The sequence below is a fragment of the Cydia fagiglandana genome, chromosome 10 (genome assembly GCF_963556715.1).
Source record: "Cydia fagiglandana chromosome 10, ilCydFagi1.1, whole genome shotgun sequence".
Lineage (NCBI taxonomy): Eukaryota > Metazoa > Arthropoda > Insecta > Lepidoptera > Tortricidae > Cydia > Cydia fagiglandana.
In genome coordinates this window covers 11,414,080-11,439,678 of record NC_085941.1, presented here as the reverse complement: position 1 = coordinate 11,439,678, position 25,599 = coordinate 11,414,080, and the positions used below count along the sequence as shown (strand labels likewise).

General features: G+C 36.6%; 1 protein-coding gene across 2 annotated transcripts in view; it reads left to right on the top strand.

Annotated features, from left to right (window-relative positions):
* Positions 1 to 25,599, top strand: part of LOC134667871 (alkaline phosphatase-like) — a 136,650-nt gene that overhangs the window by 77,348 nt on the left and 33,703 nt on the right. Inside the window, exons 3-8 of one of the 2 annotated variants that reach the window (XM_063525264.1) lie at positions 5,191 to 5,394; positions 6,607 to 6,688; positions 10,446 to 10,587; positions 12,250 to 12,424; positions 17,226 to 17,404; positions 21,565 to 21,772. In XM_063525264.1, coding sequence (XP_063381334.1) covers positions 5,298 to 5,394; positions 6,607 to 6,688; positions 10,446 to 10,587; positions 12,250 to 12,424; positions 17,226 to 17,404; positions 21,565 to 21,772 — 883 coding nt within the window. In that variant the 5' untranslated portion in view covers positions 5,191 to 5,297. Of the gene's footprint in view, positions 1 to 5,150; positions 5,395 to 6,606; positions 6,689 to 10,445; positions 10,588 to 12,249; positions 12,425 to 17,225; positions 17,405 to 21,564; positions 21,773 to 25,599 lie in introns of those variants that run through there. The other variant, XM_063525265.1, reaches the window with a different exon arrangement.

The following is a 25,599-nucleotide window of genomic DNA, read 5'->3' as shown; positions in this document are numbered from 1 at the left end:
TAATTATGCACTACATCTGTATCAACTTTTATGTTGTAGTGTAAGTAGGTAGTAACGTAAACGGGCAAAATTGCGAACATGCGAATACATATTATATAATTTTCTATCAAGAATCATATCTATTTTAAAATTTCTGATCAGGAAAAAAGACAGCCGGGAATTTGTCCCCTAGTAAAATTAAGGACTATAAAATATTGCATTATGTTAAAAAAATACAGGGAAAGAAGGCGTTCAGATATTTGTGTATAAGAAAATAAATCTATCGGAAAATATGTCTATACGGAAAGAAGGCGTTCAGATTTATATATACAAGAAAAAAAATATACCAGGAAATATATCTATAGGGAAAAAAGGCGTGCGGAAATTTTTATACGGGGAAAAAAGACGATCGGAATTTATTATACAAGAAAAAAAAAATATCGGAAAATACATCTAACAAATCCTTTTTCTTTAATAGATATACTCGTATGACATCTATTTCAGTTTATACTTTTATAATATATACAGTAAGTAAGTCACACTAATACTTAAAAACATAAATTAAAATATTTAAAAAAAAATTTTTAATCATTTTAAATATTTTTATTAAACAAAAATATTTATTATAGATAAAATAATTTGATATTTTCCCAAACGTTTTTTTACTGAAAGGTATGAACGTGTCTTGCTATTTCAGTCTTGGTACTCTCGGTACAAAAAGTACTGAGGTTGACTGGAGTAGCATGTCAAATACGAAAGTTTCTGAGAAAATACGATGAAAAACAATCATGCACTACATCTATACTGTCTATCGAATAGAAAAACCGTTTGACCTCTATCCTGATAGTTTATGTTATGGTAAGTATTAGCGATACCACTGCTGTTTCCGTAACAGATAGTTCTAATGGATAAAAGATGACACTGTGAATGGATTTGCATAAACATTTAGGCAGACAGATTTGCGTTTATGAAACACAGACAGATTTAGGAAGCAGAAGTCGCAAGGGATTTTATCTTCTGAATCGTTATTATTCATTGCAAGTATAAGTACGTTCATATTGTGAGGTTCCTGATACTTACTTACTTACCTGATACTTCTTGTCAAAATACTTATAATAAACTGTACGCAGAGAACTAGGGACATAGGTATATACTTAATTTAGACACAAATATCTACCACGTCGACGCTCTCTTAGATTTTGCTGACCAAAAACTAGACCTGCCAAATATGAAAGTGAAAATCCTGTCTTATAAATGTTATCATATTTTTTGTCATTTATTTATATACCTAGTAATAGTTGTAGTAAGTATTTAAGTAGATACCTAGTTAAAGCTTGAAATTCTGCCGAGCTTCTAGTGGATCATGAGAAAGATTATAAACCAAATTCTACCATATTGAGATATACACGGTGGCTAAAAAATAACTACATTCCCGTTGCCAGGGAGGTTTTGGGATATACTGAGCAACTTTTACTATAGGACCAACCCTGAAATCACGAAAAAAAAATCTACCCTCACATAGAAAACCGACCAACCAAAATGTATGAAACAGCCAAAATTTTTTTCGTATGTCGGGGTTGTTCCCATAGTAAAAGTTGCTCAGTATAATCCCAAAACCTCCCTAGCAACAGAAATGTAATAATTTTTAGGGGATCCTATCTCGTCGCATAATAATTGATTGTCATAATATAATGTTACACATATATCTCTTTTCGCATATTTTTTCTCCAGCTGAAACAGAAAGTATTTTCGATAATATTTTGCTTTAGGTTAGTGTTATAATTTTTCAGAAATGTTAATATTTCCAGCACAATAACAATTATGCGAAATGAGTTTTATGCGTAACATTACATTAGGACAATCAATTATTATGCGACCCAATATGGACCCAATTTTTAGCCATCCTGTATAATTCTGGGCTCTAACGGCACCTTAACCAGTTTTGTTTTATCGTGATTGTTCAATTTTAACCCATTTACTACTAATGCTTATGGAACTAGACCGTTACATGACATCGCGTGAGACCAAGCAATACAGTCCTATTTGTTTTTTTCTTTATTTTAATATTCTCGGCGAAGTTTGAAAAGTGGAAATAACCTTAATCGCTAATAATGTGCCGCCGCGCTTGAAGTAATGGTGACGAATTGCAATTTTATACACATTTGCTCACATGTAATTATGTGATTAAATTACCATGTTGATAAATTATTGCTTTTAATGTATGGTGAATAACGCGATACTACAAAAGGAAACACAAAATAATGAGTTATATGATTCCCTTTGTTTATGATAATGACTTTATTTGAATGATATAGTGTTATTGATATTGTTGAACTAAATTTAACTCAATAAATACACGTATTCAGGTAGTAATACGTTACTAAATTCCTTTATTGAGTACGATTGGGGTTCGTTAAAATTAACAAAAAGGCCTCGTTTGACTCGAAAATTAATGTGGATATAGCTTTTGTTTTACAAACGAAATTACCTACAAGAGACCTAATACCAATTGTTTATAAGTCTATTAAGGTGCAGGAGGGAGGGGGGGGGGCAATTTAGACTGCGGGATAGTTTAAATTAATCGAAATATCTTCCATATTTTACATTATTAACTAGAGTGCCATATAGGTCCAGATAGCGAAAAAGATGTGTTGTGTGTGACCCTAGTTAATAATGTAAAACATGGAAGATATTTCGATTAGTTTAAATTATCCCGCAGTTTAAATTGCCCCCTGCACCTTAACTGATTTCCATTCGCAGTTCGCAGCCTTCTAAAGCTAACTTTAAACAAGCTATTTACCTACCTCATTTGTGTCGATATAATACAGCACCACAAAGTGTACAATTGTTCAATAGCGATAAACACAATAATTTCAAGATCCTTTGACCGCAATCAGCGCTTCGGAAACTTGGTATAGGTACCTACAGTAACTTCATTCTGAGCCTGCTTCGAAAAACATTGTGAATTATGAAAGTTACTCGTACTCAACAAACAATATTATGTAAGTAAACCGCAACATAATTCAACAACTATTATCTACGTAGGTATTACAGTTACAAGTAACTTAACAAAGTTAGCAAACTTGTTACATAAGACTAGGACGACTATTCGAGAAGCGAAGTTTGACGTATCGTGTTGATCTCCCGTCGGTAGGTATGGGAAAAATCATAAGTTCTCAAATACGTTCAATGTCAAATTTGACATTAGCAATCTACATTTAGGTGACAACCAAACCCATAGACTAGGAATCCTCTAGACCGAGTTTAGAGCAATTATTTCATGCAACCGATGATGCCAAAAATGCGGGGGTGCGCGGGACGAGGTGAGCGAAGTCCCGTGCCGTGATTAGTCCGTTCAAAGACACGGACGTCACACAAAGACACTTTCGACACGAACATGGAGTAAAATTACCGTATGCGTGGCAGAGGGGGTAGTGGGACTATGCACAGTCTGGAGGATGTTTTGTCTGTGACCAAACCAAACCGAACCACCACAAGTTCAGAGTTGAGTTATGGTTGTACCAAATGATATTATCCACAGAGTTGATTGAATCAACATGCAATAAAATCAACTATTTGACGGGGATGCGAAATCTGACTGTTTTACATGCCGAATTCGGCCCCAGAAAACACCCAAGTTCTAAAACAAATATGTACAGTGCTGTGTAGAAAACATACTGAAATCCGTCAAAATACGAAAATTTTAAAAGACTACGTATAGTAATTCACAACTCAATAAAATCCTCCTCTAGTGTGCGTTTCCGATACCACAATATTTTATTCGTGAACGGATGAAAAAACCCGTATTGTAAGAATTGAAATACATTGCTAGGTACATCAAGTTATGACAGCCATTGCAAATACCTGCGATAGCAAAAATTTACAGTTATTAGTTATTTGTGATTGACAGATGGTTTTATCTTTTAAAAGGATAAAATCAAATTAAATTTTGAACTATAATGGAATAAAAGAAGATTCCAAATTAAAAACTGCAAACATGACTCTAAGACTTAGGAGGTTGACAGGAAATAAAGTCAATATTTAAATGAAACACACCTTATTGTATGATGCTTTTTATTACATAATTGCAGAGTTTAAAGTTTAAAGCGACCGGCATGCCGGTAATCTGATTTAAAGATGACTCACGTTAGACCGGGCCGTGTCCGACCCGGAGCTTCCGGCGCATCGTTTTCTATTAAAAGCATCACGTGATCGCCTGTCACGTCATAGAAAAGTAAGCGCCGGAAGTTCCGGCCCGGACACGGCCCGGTCTAAGGTAAGTCGTCCTTTAAGTAGATAAATTGTAGAAAACTGTTGGCCCAAGGCAGCGCACGATCAGTCATAGTGAATATCTGTAGGGAAGACTTGGAAATCTTCTAATAACTAATAACTTGGAAAACTATTTAAAATCATATAATTTTTTACTCGCAAATAACATAATATACTCTCCAATTAAGTTCAAACGGACGTTGGGACCGCCTCCAAATTTCATTTCAATTCATTAATGAACTCTCTCTCCTCTGGAACGGAACACAGCTTGCTTCAACCCCTTAGAACAATGAAAATCCTAAATTAAAATAAAAGTTGCTTCTAATAATATAAATTTGCATTCTTAGGTACCCATACATATAATGGAAATATTAAAAATTATATTTTAGAAAGCAAGTCAGTGAATAAATGTAAATTTTAATGTGAAAGAAGTAGGTACCACCGTAACTTAACCAAATCCGCATTCGAAATGGGCATCGTATTTAAAAGATTATACTGTAAGGAATAGGTAGGCATGTAGATTGTAGGTGCGGTTCTTTCTAATGTATACACAAAATTGCTGCTTATTTTTGTATTACATACACACCTCTTCAAAAATATCATCATCTAAAAATCTTATCGTAATATCATCATCTTTTTTTGATCAAGCAGTATGAAATAACATCTTTTGAGGATATGTGATTAAAATTGTTACATTATAAAACAAATTACTCTGTTTTGGTGCAAATAAAACGGACTTTCGTTGAGCCACACTATTAAGTACTACGCATATTTTACTTTTAACGCTACAAAACTCTCATATTTCAAAACCTAAGTGCACCATTGTGCTTGCATTATTTACTCTATAAGTATACTCTATATTCAGCTGTAAATTTACACTTTACGACACAAACAAACTGGCCCATTAACGGAGGACATAAGCTTAAGTATTTCTTGTTGCAGATTACGAGATGTGACTGGAACAAGATTGCTCTGCGCAAAGGATGAGCGAAATTTCTGGGATTCATTCAAGAAGTCGTCTAGACTAGTACCGATGCAGCTGCGGAATCATGAGTACTTGGTACTGCGTCGTGTTTATGATGTCCACGATAAGTACCGGTATACTCTCACCGGCACCCCTCAAGACGGAGGCAAACGAGCCTTATGGTAAGTATTTACTTCTGGTTGTTTTCTCATGGCAACTGTATTATAAGGTGATAGTCTTCGTATATAAATATACACAGATACTTATGAATAGTCAATATCATGAAACTTGGGGTTGTGAACAATCGATCGGAATTGTCAGTTGTAATTGACTTAAGTTTTTAGTGTTTCGAAGAAAGAAGTAATGAAATACTGTATTGAAAATTATAAGACGAAACTAGATTACAGGTGTAATACCAGAAGAGCGTAAAATAGAAAGGATTGTTCTAACATTTTATTCTTATGAAGTTTCATTTCTCGTGTAAGGAAACAGATGTCGGTTTTCATAAAGATTTGGCATGTTCGCAAATGCATGCCCTCGATTTATACCCAAATAGCCTGTGTCAAGTGCCAAATACATATATAAGTATCTATTACTGCGCGCGCTTTTCTAAATACGGTACTTAACCTATTTATCTGAGATGTATAATACCTACACGATTCGTCTCGATAACGTGAGGCATTGATCTTTTTTAAAAAGGAAACATTAAATTAATATGGATTCCACTTTCATCATTATGATTACAATCGCAAAAAATTGGTTTATTTCATTTTTAATATTTCTACGTTTATTTCAAACCAATCAATAGGAATTATAGATTTCAAATTCATATGCTAAAGTTAAGTAAGTGCCCAATTAAATGCGTTAACATTTTTAGAATAACGTCACTGACTTGACAAAATTTAAGAAACAAAATAAAGAAACTAAGCATTTCAATCTTGATCACATTTTTTATTGTGAAACAGCACAAATGTTTTCTCTGATTGTTTTTTGATAGAATTCCATTAGCCGGGAATGATAATATCTTAGGTAATAACGGAGACGGTACCTTACCCATCGGGCGATAAAGCGAAATAAACAAGTAGTCAAGTATCTTTATAAATTGTTGTCTTCACTGAGCTTAATTAGTAAATTGAGTTAATTAAAAAGTAATGTAATACGTACAAAAAGTATCATCGTTCATATAAGCAAGTTAAAATAATTATTGTCTTTTGTACCTAGGTATTCATAAAAAAATATAATTTTAGGTTTTCAGCCTGAACAAAATGGAAACTCGCATTCTTTCAAAGTTCTTTTTCCATTTAAACTATACTCGGCAAGTCGTTAGTAAGCCTTTGTTCCTTGGAATCAAACATAGTTCAACTGTCGTTCTTTAATAATTTGTTCTGCTCCAGATCGCCATTACTGGTACACGCAGGCGCAAGAAACGCTGCAGAAACGGCTGCAGTACGCTTCTGACAAGAAACCTGTAGCCAAGTAAGTGTAGTTTTATCTTGTAAAACTATTTTCACTACACCAGTTTCTAATCTCTTTGTTTATTATTCAAAAACTGACACATTTATACACATCATCATCATCATCATTTCAGCCTATATACGTCCCACTGCTGAGCACAGGCCTCCTCTCAAGCGCGAGAGGGCTTGGGCTATAGTCCCCACGCTAGCGCAATGCGGACTTGACGAATACGAATTGGGGACTTCACATACACCTTTGAATTTCTTCGCAGATGTATGCAGGTTTCCTCACGATGTTTTCCTTCGCCGAAAAGCTAGTGGTAAATATCAAATGATATTTCGTACCTACATAAGTTCCGAAAAACTCATTGGTACGAGCCGGGATTTGAACCCGCGACCTCCGGATTGAAAGTCGGGCGTCATATCTACTCGGCCACCACTGCTTCCAACTTTCACTGCTTTATACACAAAAGTGGCAAAATAACTTCATGCAATCATTGAGTTGTTACCTCAAGCTGGCTGGTGGAAATGACTTTTTTGGTAACAACAGGCGTGGCTCACTCCGCGATATCATCGCTTTGCTACAGGTAGCCAAAAGTTAATCCGTTCCACACCAATTTTGGTGGCTAGCCATAAGCCGCGTGTGGCGCTGTCGCCACCTAGCGGCCATATCTTTCCTGATCGTAACAGACGCGCTTTGTTAGAGAGTGAGTCTTCTGTAGGTACCTAGTACTATTATTTATTCTGTGGTAATGATTTTGAATGATAAATATTTAAAAGCGTTGATTTTGATTTCTAAAGTTTTACAGTTAGTATTTTCCTCGCATTGGTGTGGTGAAAATCGTTCTGTTTCACTAGAGAGCAAAGTTTGTTTAACCCTCGTACCTTTAAACCCTCGCAACTGTCAATATTCCACTTTTCAAACAACCCTCTACACTCGTGGTTAGAACTTGTACTCTTCCGCTTACTCGGGTATCAATTAATGTATTGGGTAGTTATCATCACGAGGAGTAAAATAACAACTTGTAAACCAGATAAATCCCATCAAGGATAAGGGCAAACATCAGGAAGCCAAATTCAAACCTATAATTTTACATCAAACTTATGGTATTTCACACATACAGATAAATTATAAGTAAGCAAATTTATATTAAATTTAATTGCATATACATATGGATTTTTGCCGAATTCGTGGAATCAATATGAACCTACACATTCTGATAGTAAAGATATTATAGTATTTCACTAATTAATCTTCACATTGTACCAAAACTGAAATAGAACCTACACAAATTCTATAACTACTTTTATAGATATTTACAACATGTTTTATGTGTTAAGCAACGAATAAATCCTATGTAAAAAGATACTTTAATGTACTTACTTCGCAAAATGCAAATTGTGACCTCAGTGCTGGTCTCTATTGTTTACCAATAAAAATTAAATAAGTCATAATGTATTGTTTGTCCGCACTTTCGTTAGTCATAATTTGTTTGCGTCATAATTTCCTGAAAAGTTAACGGTTTCAGTTTTAGGACTAATGATAATATGACAAACAATACATTATGACTTAAAACTTTATGTTAAACAAAGGGAGTCCCTCAATACACCCGATTAGGTTGTTTCTCTTACCGTATTTAAAAGCTTCCCCTAGTTAATGACCAAATTATGCCTTCATCATCATTATCTTGCCCTTGTCTCATTGACTGGGGTCGGCGCAGCATGTCTTTCTTTTCCACACCTCTCTGTCGCCCGGCATTTCAGCATTCACTTGCGTCCCTTACTAAACGATAGCACCTGCATGTTACAATTTCAATCGTAATACGAGTTTACTGAAACATAAGGCTTTTATTGCTATGTTTACGGATAGATTTTCATGCTAACAACAAACAGTAAACAATCCTAATTATAACCACGAATACAATCTATTCAGTACATAAATTATGCATAATTATTTTGATGTTTAGTTTGTACTCATTTCCCTAATTGGATATCTAATTACAGTAATTTATAGTATCTTTTGGAATTTTATTATCGCTTGTTTATCGTTAACTAATATGGTAAAACTAATGTTTGCTCTGTTAGTTATTGCGGATCAATTTAAGTTACATACTTGTAAAGTTGGAAGTCTTAGTTTAATAAGATCACAATTCTATCTTAATTACAAAGACTCATATTTTGGAGTTAAAGTGAAAATAAGGTGTGGTTCATAATCCACAAGCCAACGTTGTGTTGATCAAAAAGGGTAGTTATTATTCAAAAACAAGTTATTAAAAAAAAACAGTACAAAAAAGATCAAATTATACCTACTTTAGGCAAATAACAGTCAACACAGCAAGTCTGAATCTCAACTTAACGCACAGATGAGGAGACACACTACTTGTGTGTGTTTTAAAAACGTAAAAACTTTAAAATCATTAAACTTTAAACGTAAAAATAGAATGCCCATATACTTACCTATAAGTATTTTTATAATTTAAAATTGGCCACGGCACAGAATAAATAATAGTACTAGGTACAGAAGACTCACTCTCTAACAAAACTCGTCTGTTACGATATGGCCGCTAGGTGGCGACAGCGCCACATGCGGCTTATGCTGGCAAACCCCAAAATTGGGGTTTGCCATAAGTTCAACGGAAGTACTTTTAGCTACCTGTAGCAAAGCGACGAAATCGCGGAGTGAGACACGCCTGGCCACGGCTGTTCAGAAGTGCGTTAATCGCCCAGACAATCAATCAAGCACGCCCCATCCGCCTCGACTGAACGTGCTTGCGTTTTCTTGTCATTTCGCTCCGACCCGCACCCCAGCTAGAAGCGCGGCGTCTGCCAAAATATCATTGAACTACTTTTTATCACAGCGCACAGATCTTTGGTCGAATGAGGAAAATATATTTTTTTTTCTTTTAATTTTAATCATACTTCAGGTTATTTATTCACTCCCCATACGCTTTTGGCAGTGTTCAGTGTGATGAAAAGGAAAGGAAATTTTATTAAATTATCTAATTTCAGCAAAGTAGTTGAGGCCATAAATTGAAGTTAAGGAATATTATCTTCTTTAATTTTTTAGGGTTCCGTACCCAAAGGGTAAAACGGGACCCTATTACTAAGACTTCGCTGTCCGTCCGTCCGTCTGTCACCAGGCTGTATCTCACGAACCGTGATAGCTCGACAGTTGAAATTTTCACAGATGATGTATTTCTGTTGCCGCTATAACAACAAATACTAAAAACAGAATAAAATAAAGATTTAAATGGGGCTCCCATACAACAAACGTGATTTTCGACCAAAGTTAAGCAACGTCGGGAGTGGTCAGTACTTGGATGGGTGACCGTTTTTTTTTTTGCTTTTTTTTGTATATTTTTTTTCATTATGGTACGGAACCCTTCGTGCGCGAGTCCGACTCGCACTTGCCCGGTTTTTTTTGGTTTGGCCTCATTCCCAATGAAAGAGAGTCAATGCTCAGAATGTCGTTACCTATAGGTACTTGTTGAAAACAGCTTGCTATGCGATATATTCGTGTTTTTTTTTAATGTGCCGTTTTTCCTTTTTACATTTATGTACCTACTTAATAGATAGTACATATGAAGAAATCAATAAAAAAAATCTTCTACACATAATGTAGGAACAGATGACGCAGCAGAAAACTGTTATATCGCCAATTTTTGTTGTTCTAAGATTATTGTTATTGTAAATCTGTTAGTCTATAAGGCATGTGAGTATAGGCCTTGGTTGCTAATAAATATTATTTTATTTGATAATAACCTTCCCTTTTGTGACAGGAACGTGATCTTGGTGGTCGGCGATGGCATGAGCCTGACGACGGCCACTGCGGCCAGGATCCTGCGCGGCCAGCGGAGAGGCCAGACGGGGGAGGACACCGACTTAGCCTGGGACACATTTCCAGCTGTAGCTTTAGCCAAGGTTTGCCTGTAACTATATCATACAACTCGATTTTATTGACACCAAAGCGTGAGCGAACCATCTCCGGTTTAAATCTGGCCCCTATTTCACCAACGTGACAGGTGCGACAATTCGACAAGTTTTATTGTTGCTGACGTCACAGGCATCGTGATGACGTCACGGTTATCGCTTACCATGGGGTAGGCCGTATTCCTGTTTGTCACCATCATTGTATTTTAAAAAAAAAAATTGTTATATCTGCAAACAACAGGTATTTCTCTTGCGATGTGTATGATGATAGTGATGACAATTGTCACAAGATTTCAAAGAACTTTCGGTAATTCTTGACAGCAAATGAGTTCTGTGTCGGAATTTCGTGACAATTGTCGTATATCTTGTGACAATTGACATTATCTTCGCAAAATAAGTACTTATTAACTGGCGATATAGTGGAGTTTTTTTAAATTAACATGTTGGTGTCAAACAACCACACCGCCCGTCTGATGGTAAGCGGTTACCGTAGCCTATGGAGGCCTGTGACGTCATTAATAGTGATGTCGACAATTGTCGGACCTGTCACGTTGGTGAAATAGGGCCCTGATCTCTTGTAGGTGCAGGTCGCATTTCTCTTCGCAAATTTTCTTTAGATTCGATAAGTACTTATATTGAAAATCACAATTCAAATTCAAAATTTATTTATTTGTAAGCATAGGTCAAATAAAGATGTTATACAATAATTTATGTTTCACTATGTTTTGCCATTTGGCATACAAATATAAAATAGGAAGAGATGGATATAGTGAGAAACGTTTGAAATTTTAATGTAATGAATTACGACGCTACGGTGACACAATACATGCCATCTCAATACAGTCTATAATCCTAAAGCGGAAAATCTCGCAAAATTGTATTGTAATGGCATGGTGTCACCGTATATATTAAATAGATTTTGTTGTGAAGCAATAATAACATTTTCACTTGTCACGAACGTTATGTAACAAAACAGTTTATTATTATTCTGTTCGTCATTTGCGGTTTTTTGAACGCATCGTCATCATCATAGAAAAATTATGAATTATCTTCAACCGACAATATCCAGACGGCAAAAAGTAAACGTTTAATATTTTCGCTGCTGATCGCTTCGGTACAGCCTGACCCTCCCAGCAATATCGGCAATGGGTTTATGATTCAATAACACTTTCATCGATAAACTTGTTTTTATAGTTATTGGCTATATCTCAAGTGCTTATATAATTCTGAAGTCGATCACGATGTTAAATGACTTTGCGAGATTGAAGCTTTGAGATAACTTATGTTCTACGAACTAGCTTTAAGTTGTTACGATACATTTCGTTTTGATTACCTAACCACGATTGATTTAATATGTCCTTGTTAATAACTTGTAATAAAAAGTATTCAATTAATTAATTCATAATTAGCAGTACCGTAATATGGGGTGATTAAAAAATGGGATTACTTTTGATAGTTTTAAAGACTTTTACGGTAACGTTTGGTATTGTTTATTTACACATTATTGGGCCACCATCTAGGCGAGTTATCTTGTTTGGTATTGTTTAATTACATATTCACTTGCTGTAGGCGCTTTTCACTACAAAGTGAAAAAACGCGTGTTATCGTATCGGCTACGCTCGTAGCGCTTAATAAATTTATCTTTCTGATCAGACATACAACGTGGATGCTCAAACTGGAGAGTCTTCTGCTTGCGCCACGGCTCTTCTATGTGGTGTGAAGGCACGGTACGAGACCTTGGGCCTAGATGCTGGTGGGAGGTTCAACAGCTGCGCCTCCGCGATCAACTCAAAGGTCACCTCGCTGATCGACTGGGCTCATGACGCTGGTAAGCCTAGAGTTCGTGACACCCACCTATGGTACAGTCAAGTGTAAAAATATGGGTGCATCATACACTTACTCAAAAATATGTCCCATAGTTCTTAATTCGCTGACATGAGAGCTATGGGACATATTTTTGAGTATGATGACTGCACCCGTATTTTTACACTTTACTGTAAGATATTCTGAATCTTCACGTTGATGTCAGTATTCAAAAGTTGCGCGTCCAAGCTTGCGCTACGTCCCTTAGAAGCGTAGCTCGTAGAGAAGACGCGGAACGAAATTAAACTTATATTCTGGGTAGAGTTTCAACAGTTACTCGTCTGTCATGATCTTCAAGGGCATCTCGCTGATTATTTGTAAACGCATAAAGCAGATCAGTATGAAGATGATGGTCGTTTTTACCCGACTACGGCAACGCAAAAGGAAGGTTATGATTTTGATTGTCTACGTGAGTTACGTGACATCGTGACAAAACGGTGTCCGTTACTTTCTATTCCGCGAAGTTAAAAAGTGACAGTCATTTTATCACGTGGATAAAGCGATGCATATAATAGGCCTGCATATTATAATCGAACGAGCGAGCGAAGCGAAGCGAAGTTCTTACATTCGACTTTGAACACGCGGCTGGCTAGCGGCACGTCCCGGCATTTCGATGTTTTTAAGCTGAACTGTCAGAAGATAGTTTGATACTCAATAACTTAAGTAAATTTGTTCTAATTTAAATGAAATTGGGTAAACGTGTAGTCGAGGGCATTATATTTTAGTCATTAAATTATGAGCAGGCCCGATCAAGGGGTTATTGAGCTAGAAAAGCTGAGAAGGCCAAAAAGCTGTTTGTGAGAGGTCCTGCTATTCTGGTCATTTTTTTGCAAGAAACATGGTCGAGTTTAGTATCAAATGAAAGTGATCAACTTACACTTTTATAATATCGTTTTTAAATTTACCATTTTGAAATAATTAGCGAGATAAAAATAAAATAGAATAAACATAATATAAGTATTTGACATTTGACAGGAAATATTTCGGCTTAGCACAGGGGGCCGATTTTTGAAATTCGATCGTTCGATTTCGTCACACGAAAATCGGTGGAAAACGGCCAAATGCTAAATTTTGAAATACGAGCGATCAAACTTTGGAATCTAGTGGTATTGACCACTCGATTTCAGTTCTATTAGTAGAATTTAAACGCCTAGTAGTGGAGATATCATTTAACGAAATACACGAAATCGAGTGGTCGAATTTCAAAAATCGGCCCCCAGATACAGTTTATTTTAATCTCTATGTTGGTGACTTAAATCCAGGGGAGGGACAGCCGTATACGAAGCCCTTTATTCGAAAAAATAGCGCCATCTATATTACTTAACGCTAAACTTGTAAATGGCGCTTCAAAATTGATGCAAAAAAGCAAATCTTTTCAGTAGAAAAAGGCGCGAAACTCAAATTTTCTATGAAACGATATCCCTTCGCGCCTACATTTTTCTACTGACAAGATCTGCTTGGCCAACTATACTACTCTCCACAGACCTTGCAATAAATCCACGCGATCTTTGATCCATTCCCGCCTATAGAGCGACATAAAATAGTAGAAAATAAATTAAATACATGGAACTCAAAAATGTCCATACTAAATTGTTGCCATGTGTAAGCATTTTACGTCAAAAATGTGACAGTTACGTAGAAAGTGGCGCCCTCATTTATTTTCTATTATTTTATGTCGCACTATACGAGTACCTGAGTAGGTGCAGCAAAGTCAATCGCTATATAATTTTTGGTTAACCGCGAGTTCTCAGTTCGGGGCGAACTCCTAGTTAATTGATGCGTTTGATCTATACCATATTAACAATTTTCTCATCAGCTTTCAAAACATATAAAATGTCAGTTTTACGCTAAAAATATCTTCCGAAGGGATTGGTTCGATTTGGTGGACGGTGGGCTATGGGTTATGAATATATTTATGATATGCCCAGACCATCATCTTCGCTACGTATCTTTAATATTATTAAGGTCGTAAAAAGGTCAAATGTCAAAGGTCAAGGTCGAAATGTCAAAATAAATAAATCTTTCTTCTAATTTAAATTAAAAGCTTTCTTCTAACTTTTTACTTGGTTCCTATTTTTAGAAACCATTCCTCAATTCATTTGCATTTGGAAGCGAAGCACGTCTATGCCTAGACCTGGCATGTAAAGCTTAATAAAGCTAAGTAATTGATTTACAGCCTGTCAATGCTACCTAATTTATACCTATGGTAGTCCTATATTAAGATAAATTGGCGAGACTGGAGAATTGCTTGCGTACGGGATTCATATGTAGGAGCTGGCAGGGCATTAGTACTAATAGGTACTAATCTGTCAATATTTCCTTATAGGCGCTTTTGATCTTAAAGCGAAATGTCTTGACTTTATTACCTACTATATATTGGATTTCGTTCCTATTTATCAAAATTAAAGGGATTTTGAAATAGATATCTACATATTAGATATCTTCTAGACATCACCAAGATACGATAACGTTGACAGGTTAGATCTTAAACATATTAAGATCTAACCTGTCAAATTTGACATTCGCGCGATTCTGGAGATACTCTTGAACGTTTTCCACAGGATATGACTTAGAGATCCAATTCACATCTAATAGATATCTTACTCTATCTAACGTAAAAGTTATGTACATTGGTTGCCCGAATTGCGCTGCAAAAGAGAACCAGTTGATATCTAAACTATAACGTATCTAGAATGGATCTAGTACGTGTCGTCTCTTATGAATATCTTGAAGTTCGAATACGGCAGAAAGTTGTATTTTACGTTTGAATGTAGAAGCTATGCCGCCGCCCATGATTTAGCAAGTTTACTATTTGAAGGATTGATGTAAATAACATTGGGAAGCGCTTTAGCACTTCACGTCTGAGTTAACACAGACGTTGGAAAATCGATTACATATGCACATTACTAACAGTAACAAATAAGTTTTCCAAGACGCTGATGTTAAAGATAGAATTTATTCTGATGTAATAACGATGATTCAATAAAAAAAACCGGGCAAGTGCGAGTCGGACTCGCGCACGAAGGGTTCCGTACCATAAAGCAAAAAAAAAAACGGAAAAAAATGCAAAAAGAAAACGGTCACCCATCCAAGTACTGACCACGCCCGACGTTGCTTAACTTTGGTCAAAAATCACGTTTGCTGTATGGGAGCCCCACTTAAATCTTTATTTTATTCTGTTTTTAGTATTTGTTGTTATAGCGGCAACAGAAATACATCATCTGTGAAAATTTCAACTGTCTAGCTATCACGGTTCGTGAGATACAGCCTGGTGACAGACAGACGGACAGACGGACGGACGGACGGACAGCGAAGTCTTAGTAATAGGGTCCCGTTTTACCCTTTGGGTACGGAACCCTAAAAAAGGTAGAAGTTATGAAGATATAATATTTTTTATAATAGGTACATCGTGGTAGGAAGGTAAACGTGGTAAAGGAAAGTACCGTAAAATGGGGTGAGTTGGGTGAAATTTGACTTTCAAACCTCGATAAAATTTTATTTTTACATGTGAAAACTGAATGATGTAGGTATATAATAAGTGGTTCGGACGTTTGTATTTTATTTTGGGTAGTTCCATTTCATAACTTTGACGATAAAGAGGAAAACCCACCTCACCCCGTAGTGCCTCGTATTTGGGGTGAGAGGGTTTTTCATACAAAGGTGATTTTGGAAGATTGTTGGATCGATTTTTTTTTATTATGCGTATTACTATAGCCCTATTTTAAATTAGAATACATTATTTTTGTAGCAGTAGCCTTAAAATCCCTTCTCACCCCCCTCACATATCTTCTCACCCTATTCATAACCCAACTCTCCTCGCGAAACCTACTCACCCCGTTTTACGGTATGTAAAAATGTTGTCCCAAGTCCCAAAATAAAGCTACCATCTACTATAAAATTATTACGCAATTTCTTGTCTAACCGCCTCAGATAAGTGGTTGACATATAGTAGGTTTACTCAGCTACGAATATCTTACCTATTATTAGAAGTATTTTCCTTGTAAGTAACTTGTCCTAAATTGTCATTTGTTTTGATATTGGATTAGGAGTTGTGTGGTTTCTGTGAACCTAGACGACTGTTAATATAAGGTTTCCTAAACATATTGCTTTAGGTTACCATACTCTATAGCCTACTGGGTATATAAATGCCTATCAAGCACATATTATTATGCCTGATTATGTGATTAAAACTATAAAATAGGATATTTTAAGTTCCTAACTTTTTAAGAATGACAAAACACTACGGATATGCATATACATATTATAATGAATCCAATTTTAGAAGCCTTTTTGCTTAAAAACCATGACAATCAGTCGTATTTTAAAAATGTAGCTAGGCACTTACCTATGTCTGAACATCTAGTCTTCAGATTTTGGCAAGATGCTTACGATGTCAGCAGAAATGCTGTCAAGTGATGGATACACATATTTGGAAAATTTAATATATTTTACCGCAAGTGTCGTCGTTGAAATATCTTTTAAAGTTTGCAGCGTTTTCGAAGAGTAGCTTAGCTACTTGCCGGAGTCCGTCGGCATCGAGCGCTCAGGCCATACTCGTAGTTAGACTCTCAATTGTTCAAATTCCGAATGCATTCAGTTAATCTTGCCAAATTGGGCCGGCTACCAGTTGGGGGGGTTTTGTTAAGCCTGAAACCTAATAAGGTTTATGGGGCTTGTGCTATCTGTCTCAAGTAAGAACAAAGATCTTTAAATAAAGATAAGAATTAAAATAAATCAATTAAGATATCCCAATGCTTGTGTCACAGGAAAATCAAGCGGCATAGTGACGACGGCGCGCATCACTCACGCAACACCGGCAGCGTTGTACGCGCATGCACCTTCCAGATATTGGGAGGATGACAGTCGAGTTCCCCCAACTGTGAGGAAGGACTGCAAGGACATCGCAATGCAGCTGGTTGAAAATGAGCCAGGGAGAAATATCAATGTAAGTGGATTATGATTTCCGAAGCACCAGCATGTGCGTTCTTTTTTTTTTATATGGATCTTTTAAGCTGAGCCGCGCAGCGCAGGGCTCTTATGCTTAATATCGGATTGTGGCATTTGCGTTCAGTACGCTAACGTTATAATACAGGATGATTCAGGAGCCGTGAGCAGGACTAACACTGCGCATTTCGTAAATTATAAGCAACTGTTTCGTATCAGTATTAGTGAGGTTAACGTTAATTTTCTAGCCGTGTTGAAAAAAAAGTTATAAATTTACTTACGACATGCATGGTCACCCTACAATTAGAATACTAAACTACCGATATTCTGTGTTAAATTGAATGTCATCACGGTCTGGTTACTTTTGAAAACTCGTATCTCACTCAAGTTTGACAGTTTATTTTCTTCGTAATCATAATGTTGTCATTACGGTTCAAATGTTTTTATGTTTATTAATTAGGTCTTGTAGGGTGACCATGATTGTAGAGAATTAAATTTTCCCTCGCCAAAAAGTTACAAAATAGGAAAAAATGTGGTTGTTTCACCTAAATACGACGGTGATCGATGAATTATCAGTTACTAAGTGTGCAGGATTAGTCCTGCTCACGTGTCATGAATCACCCTGTATAGTCGAAAAACCTCGCGCTCGTGTAGATGGGCGCATTACACAAATCTGTGCCTGTTTACACAAATCTATTGAAGTGCAACATGTGGAGCATGTTAGTTTACTCGTATAGAACGGCGCAAACTTGCAGCCTCACATTATAGTCGAGACGACAAAGCTAAAATAGTATTTTATACAATCGTGATATAATAGAGAGCTTTTCAGTCGAGTACCGTGTTTAGGCAACGAAGCTTGCTGAGTTGCCTAAGTCAGGTACGAGATTGAAAAGCTTGATTATATCACTATTGTATACAATACTTTTTCTACGAGTCAACAAAAATAATACTTTAAACTAGTAGAATCATACAAACAAACCAAACCAAAAGTATGCAGCTAAGATGGTACGCGAGCAGCCGCGATACCTTATTCATACTACGCGCCCCGGCCACCGCGCACGACGCGTTGGTCAACGACACCTTCTCGTAACTCATGATGCCCTGGTACTTGCTCCGCGCTAAATTAAATTTTTAGACAATTGATTTCTCGATTTTGGCCACCGTAGCCTATGGAGACTAACAAGCTACACTAAGTGGTCTTCGTAGTCTATGGATGTTGCTATATTAAGGGTGTCACATGCGCGTTTCTGACTTATGAACCAATTGTTTCTACTATACAACCTAAAATAATTAAATAATTTGAGCTATGGTTTTGCTTCGTCCTCTTGATCGCGGCGAGCTGTGATTGGTCAATTTCATTATAGTTGACTAAACTGTATCGATATGAATATTATAGTTGAGTTGGGAGCTCATACATTAAAAATACCTAATTGAAGTTTGGTATGAGAAATCTTAATTCAAGAATTATAGTCGACGAGTAGAAAAATAAATAATTTGATGTTAACATATCGTGCCTACAAGGTGACTCTTTTCTACTTAGTGCAGTGGACACCAAAGATGTGCTTTTATTTTGTACCTATCCTTTGTAATAAGGCGAAAAATGTAAACATAACTTTACCATCAACTTTACATAGTGCAAGTAGGTAGGTAATAGTGACAGCTGTTTTTTATGTTGTCGCTGTGGTATGTAGGGTTATTGCGTTGGTCTTCGAGCTTGTAAAAGAAGGATAAATAAAGCACAAATACTGTGATGCAACTTTACTCTACTGGTTATATTCCATTTCTGACCACAGCTGCACTACTAGTACGAACGTATTGGTGTTATTGTCAATTTCCATAGTAAAATTAAAGGTGTCATTTCCAACGACAGCAGCACTACCATTCATTTTACTATGGAAATGCACTAGTAGTGCAGCTCCAGTCAGAAACCCGATTACCCTACGAGTAAGAGTGACATTCCATTTCCAACTGCAGCTGCAATACTGTTCATTTTACTATGGAAACGCGTCGCTGTCATTGTCAATTTCCATAGTAAAATGAACAGTATTGCAGCTGCAGTTGGAAATGGAATGTCACTCTAAAGGTAACATTCCATTTCCAACGACAGCTGCACTACTGTCAATTTTACTATGGAAATTGACAATGCCAGCGACGCGTTCAGTACCGATAGTACAGCTGCGGTTAGAAATGGAATGTTACCATAATTCTCACTTTAAATGTGTTGTCTTGTGCTGTACCTCGTGACTTCTTAGTTATTGTTATGGAGTTTACATATATATAATATAAAATATATAAACTCAAATAAATATATAAATACATACAAACATGAACGCTGAACACAATACACTCTTTTTGTTTGGGCAGTCGTGTTATTAAGCATTTTCAATCCCTCTGTTGTTGCGGATGTCCATGGGCAACGGTAGTTGTTTACCGTCAGGCGATTCGTCTGCTCGTTTGCCTCCTATATAATACAAGAATACCAAACAAACAAACATCCCACCTAATGGTAAGTGGCTACCGTAGCCTATTTAACGTTTGCAATTCTAGGATCGCCTCTTAATATTCGCGCTGCTTATTAAAAAAAACATCTGAAGTTTGTATTAATATATTTTATTCGCATAATCAGTTTCATGACCCACATAATGTTACATTATTTGAAAAAATAAAAAGGTTTAAGGCTTAGTCAAGTCGCAAAACGTAATGAAACAAAGATAAAAGTCAATTTGCCATAAAAATAACAAACTCCACATTTACCCTAAGAGCACTCACAGAATTTACATACCATGTCCCCATACTCGTAACAATGTATACGGAGATCCTAAGCTGCCTCTTTTATTGCTTTCAACACAGATTCCTAATAAAACGGCATTGCCAAATATCTCGCAATCGCCTGGGACTGTAGTAGTAGTGAATCTTATTTGTCACTACAAAAGAATATATTACTTTAACGAGAGTTCAGAAACTCTGCGTACATACACGGTGTAACATGAGGAAACCGAATAATTTTAACCACGCATTTCTGAGGTCAAAAGAAGCAAAAAATGTAATATGAGTTAAGGTCAATTTCGCCAAAAAATATCTGTTATTGTTTTGTTTTTTCAATTTTTTGAATGTATTTGTACATAAAAAATAAATGTTACTGGTAAACTTGTCACTTAAAATTGATTTTTAATTTTTTTTTTCGTAAAACCTACTTTTTGCAAAGTGTCACTTGTCACTTTTTGACATTTATCAATAAGGATGTTTAGACATGTCCCATAGCAGGAACATCACCATTAAAAAGGCCTTTTACACTATGTAATAATAAAAACTTGTTTTTATTTAAATGAATATTATCTCTGAAACTAGGCGAATTTCAAAAAAGTTTATAGGACATTTTTGGCTCTAAATATGATCAGGAATACGCTGTTAAAATTATTCGGTTTCCTCATGTTACACCGTGTATACATACGCTTTTAGGTACTTGATGTTTTTTTTCTTAGGTGGGACGTGAAAGGGTAAACCTGTGTATGTTATTCGTAGTATACCTATGCCTGCCAGGTGTAGATGGTCTTTGATTCCGGTACTGTTGTTTAAAATCTGATAAATTGGGCATTCTCAAAAACGACATGGTATACATGTACCGAATAAATTGTAGTTGTCAATAATTAGTATTTATATGTACTTATGACGATCTTTACTTACTTAGCATGTAGTGTAAAGATAAATTTATTTGACAGTACGCCTAAATTTACAAAAATCTGCGTTAAAGGTAGGTAAATTTAAATTTTAAATAGGTACGTAGAAATATTGCCAAGTTAAGTAAATAACTCGTCGACTGATGTATATACTCAAATAAGGATGACTCACGCTAGACCAGACTGGAGCCGGGCCGCAGCTTCCGGCGCTTCGTTTTCTATTTAAAGTACCACGTGGTCACTGATCAGCTGTCATAGAAAATGGCATGTCGAACGCCTCGGCCCGGGCACGGCCCGGTCTAGCGTGAGTCATCCTATATCCGAGATTTCGGAACAACTATCCATGCACTAATACATACTTCGTACTTAACCGCACTTACCGCAGTGTTATCATAAATTTACGCATTACAAGAATCAGATTTAGAACAGGTACCTATAGCGCTCTAAATCTTCATATTTAAAAGATAGTTTACGTTTATCACAGGTAATAATGGGAGGGGGAAGAAGACATTTCCTGCCTACCGTGACCCCGGATCCCGAACACCCGAGTCGAGAAGGTCGCAGATTGGACGGGAGAAACCTGGCAGAAGACTGGGCCAGGGAGAAGAAACGAAGACGGTTGCGAGCCCAGTACATACACTCTAGGGACCAGCTAGCGAAACTCGATCCAAGATCCGTAGATTATTTATTAGGTAAGAACATTTAATTTTACATTAAGTAACTAAAGCTGTCGAGTAAACTGGACAAACAGTAGGTATACGAAAGAAGCCAACGCGTCATCGTGCTTAGTAGTCAACCATATCTCCTACAACTGTGAAAAATATACAAATACCCGGCAACCTTCAAGTCAAGAGTGAACAGGCACCTTCTGGGCGAGCTCGCTCCATCTTAGGCCACGTCTACGCCTCGGCTAGTCTGTGGCCATGAGTAAGAGTGACATTCCATTTCCAACTGCAGCTGCAATACTGTTCATTTTACTATGGAAATTGACAGTGACAGCGACACGTTTCCATAGTAAAATGAACAGTATTGCAGCTGCAGTTGGAAATGGAATGTCACTTTAAGCCCATTCAAAATAAAAAAAATAAAAATATCAAGTATTTATCGGCTCAAAAAAGGCGGATTAAGAATCTAGTACTCCGTTTGCAGAGAGATGCCAGTTTTATGTAGGTATTTAATAGGCGTGACTTACGTCTTCAGCGTAGGTAAGACGTTTTTGAGTAAATGTGAGTCTGAACCCTAAAGAAGCTATTAATCTGTAGGGAGATATACTTTTAACACATATAAGTTCAGTAGGTAACTTTTTTCTTCATTCGACAAGAAACAGTGGGCAGATAGTAAGTGTTAGCGATGATTTATTAAAACTCTTACCAGGATCAATACGGCGATGACAGGCGATAATAAAGATAAATGATCCAGCAAATATTGTTTTTGTGGTATATTAATGGAATAACGATAATAAGAGCAAAAGTTTTGATATGTTAGGATATTATTAAAAACAGAAAGACGACATTTTTTAATGAAAGAAAGTAATATTCTTGTTACAACCAATACTTAAATACGTCGGTCATATAGCTTACAAGTACAACTTTTTTTTTTTGTATAGCCTATATTGTGTCCCACTACTGGGCAAAGGCCTCCCCTGTCTTTCGCCACTCGTCACGGCTTTGTGCATGCTCCCGCCAGTCGCCACAAAATGAGTCCAGGTCGTTTCGCCATCTCATTTTTGGTCTGCCTCTGCCTCGGGTGATCTGAGGTGCCCATTCGGTCGCTATTTTGGCCCATCTGTCCGGGTGCATCCGACAGATATGTCCCGCCCAATCCCACTTGAGCTTGGCGGCCTTCACACCCACATCTGCGATTCCAGTTTTGGAGTGCAGCTCTGTGTTCCTTATCCGATCGATTCTACGGACTCCGAGTATACTGCGCTCCATTGCTCGCTGGCAAATCTTGAGTCGGGACTTTTGGGCTTCTGTTAATGACCAAGTTTGGGCACCGTAGGTTAGGATAGGCAGAATACACATGTCGACGAGTTTGCGTTTTAGTGCTAGTGGAAGGTTGCCCTTCATTAACGCCTTCATGGACCAGAAGCTCTTCCAGGCGTTCTCGATGCGTCGATCGATTTCCTTGGACTGCCTGTTCTCGAAGGATGCTATCTGGCCCAGATAGATGTATTCGTCAACATATTGTATATCCTGCCCATCTACCGTGACCCTACGTTTCGTGCCATTGGTCATTAACTGGGTTTTCGTCCTGTTCATTTCGAGTCCGACTTCAAGACTTGCCGTGCTAAGGTCTTGTAGCATTTTCTGTAGATGGGGTACGGTGTGGGAGAATAACACGATGTCGTCGGCGAAACGTAGGTTTGACAACCTTTTTCCGCCGACGTCAATGCCCATTTCTTCCCACTTGGTCGCCAGCTTCTGGAAGATTTCTTGTAGGCAAGAGGTAAACAACTTTGGAGACAGCGGGTCACCCTGTTTGACTCCTTTTTGGATGCGGAATTTAGGGCCGGGAACATGCAGTTTGATACTTGCGGTACTATTGCGGTAGATAGTCTCAATGAGTTCAACATAAGTGTTATCGATTTGTTGTTCACGCATAGCAGAAAATACGGCAGAGTGTTTAACACTGTCAAACGCCTTACTGTAATCCACAAATGCAAGGTAGAGTGGTATTTTGAACTCATTGGACTTCTCTATTATTTGATTGATGGTTTGCAGGTGGTCTGTTGTCGAGAAGCTAGGTCGAAAGCCTGCTTGTTCTGGGGGTTGGTGTTTGTCCAGCAGTGCGGCAATGCGGTTTTCGATGACTTTGATAAATAATTTATAAATGTGTGAAATTAAGCTAATTGGTCTATAGTTTCCGATGTCGGATTTGTCGCCTTTTTTATGGAGAAGGATAATATTAGAGTGACAGAAATCTTGAGGAAATTCGCCGGTGTGCAAAATGGAGTTAAATAAGTTTGTCAAGTGGGGTATTAGGGTGTTTTTTCCCGTTTTTAGAGTTTCAGTCGTACAACTTATTATGATAAAAAATATCGCGGCAGCATGTCAAGCCAAGTTCAAAAAAATAGAAATTATAAAGATCGTTCGTCTTTAATTAACATAGAAAAAGATACTGTCGCGCCGATCATGTGCTAGCCCGGCTGTAACTTTGCTTCGCCAAGCCACTCTAGCCAAAAAGCTACTTGGGTAGTCTAGGTAGATACTGGTCTGTTTTCTAACAAAAAAGTTGGATTAACTTTAACAACTAGGTATAACATAAGCTTCTTATAGGACCGGAGTTCTGTTGAACAGGCTTAATAATAGTTAGTTCTGTTGAACTGGCTTAAATAATACCACCAAGAGTAACTAATCCAAAATCAAGTTGACAGCTCACACGAACCAGTATAAAGTGCCCTCTCAGATTCCACACAGTTTTACGGACCTCGAGGTCCAACTTTGTATACTTAGAGAAAAGAAAAGTATAATAAATGTTGGCTCCACAAAATCAATGAGTCAAATTTGGATTCATTTGATTTATTACTATGATTTCTTATTTTGCAATTATCTCATACAAACAAAAAAAATACAAACCAAACCGTAAGTAAAAAATTCGATCAATATATTTTATTTATACACTTATAAATAATAGAAATAACGTATAAAGAGTCATTACAACATTTCCAGAGTTATTGATAGGTTAATTTTATTTCATACGAGTTTAATTGCTCTAAATTTTGGTATGGCGAATTTCTAATACTCATAAGTTTATATATTTGTATCATCCCACTCCAGGTACTTTTTCAGTGGCTCGTTTCAGCTTTGGACTTGCCTGCTGAGAGAAAAATCATCACCAGGAATTAAAAAACAGTTCTGTACTGGGGGAAAAAATGAAGTTTTAGTTAGTAATAATTATGGACGTTTCACTGTTTCTGTAAAGTTTATTTATTTCTACAAACAGCTGAGTAATCCCAAATATAATTTCAACAAACAGATAATAGAAATTGCAAGAACTAATAGAAATTGCAAAAGTCAATTTGTTCCTAATCCTATTAGTTAACTCTCCTTGTCCCCGGATTAAGTTTATTTTTGTAATTCTAAGTGTATTTTTGTTGTACTTTTCTCTCAGTGTGAATCCGTAAGCAACGAAAATACTATGATGTAGTTTGCGCTTAGTATCCGTCTTATATATAGTTTCATTTAAGGTACCTACAAAATCCTTTAGCTTATTATTAAGTCTCTTGAAAGCGAAACATGTTACATAGAAATATTAAATTATTTAATATAGAAAAAGTTTTCCTAGATTTTGTACTTATACTGAGAGAAAAATCATCACCAGGAATTAAAAAACAGTTCTGTACTGGGGGAAAAATGAAGTTTTAGTAATATAATAATTATGGACGTTTCACTATTTCTGTAAAGTTTATTTATTTCTACAAACAGCTCAGTAATCCCAAATATAATTTCAACAAACAGATAATAGAAATTGCAAGAACTAATAGAAATTACAAAAGTCAATTTGTTCCTATTAGTTA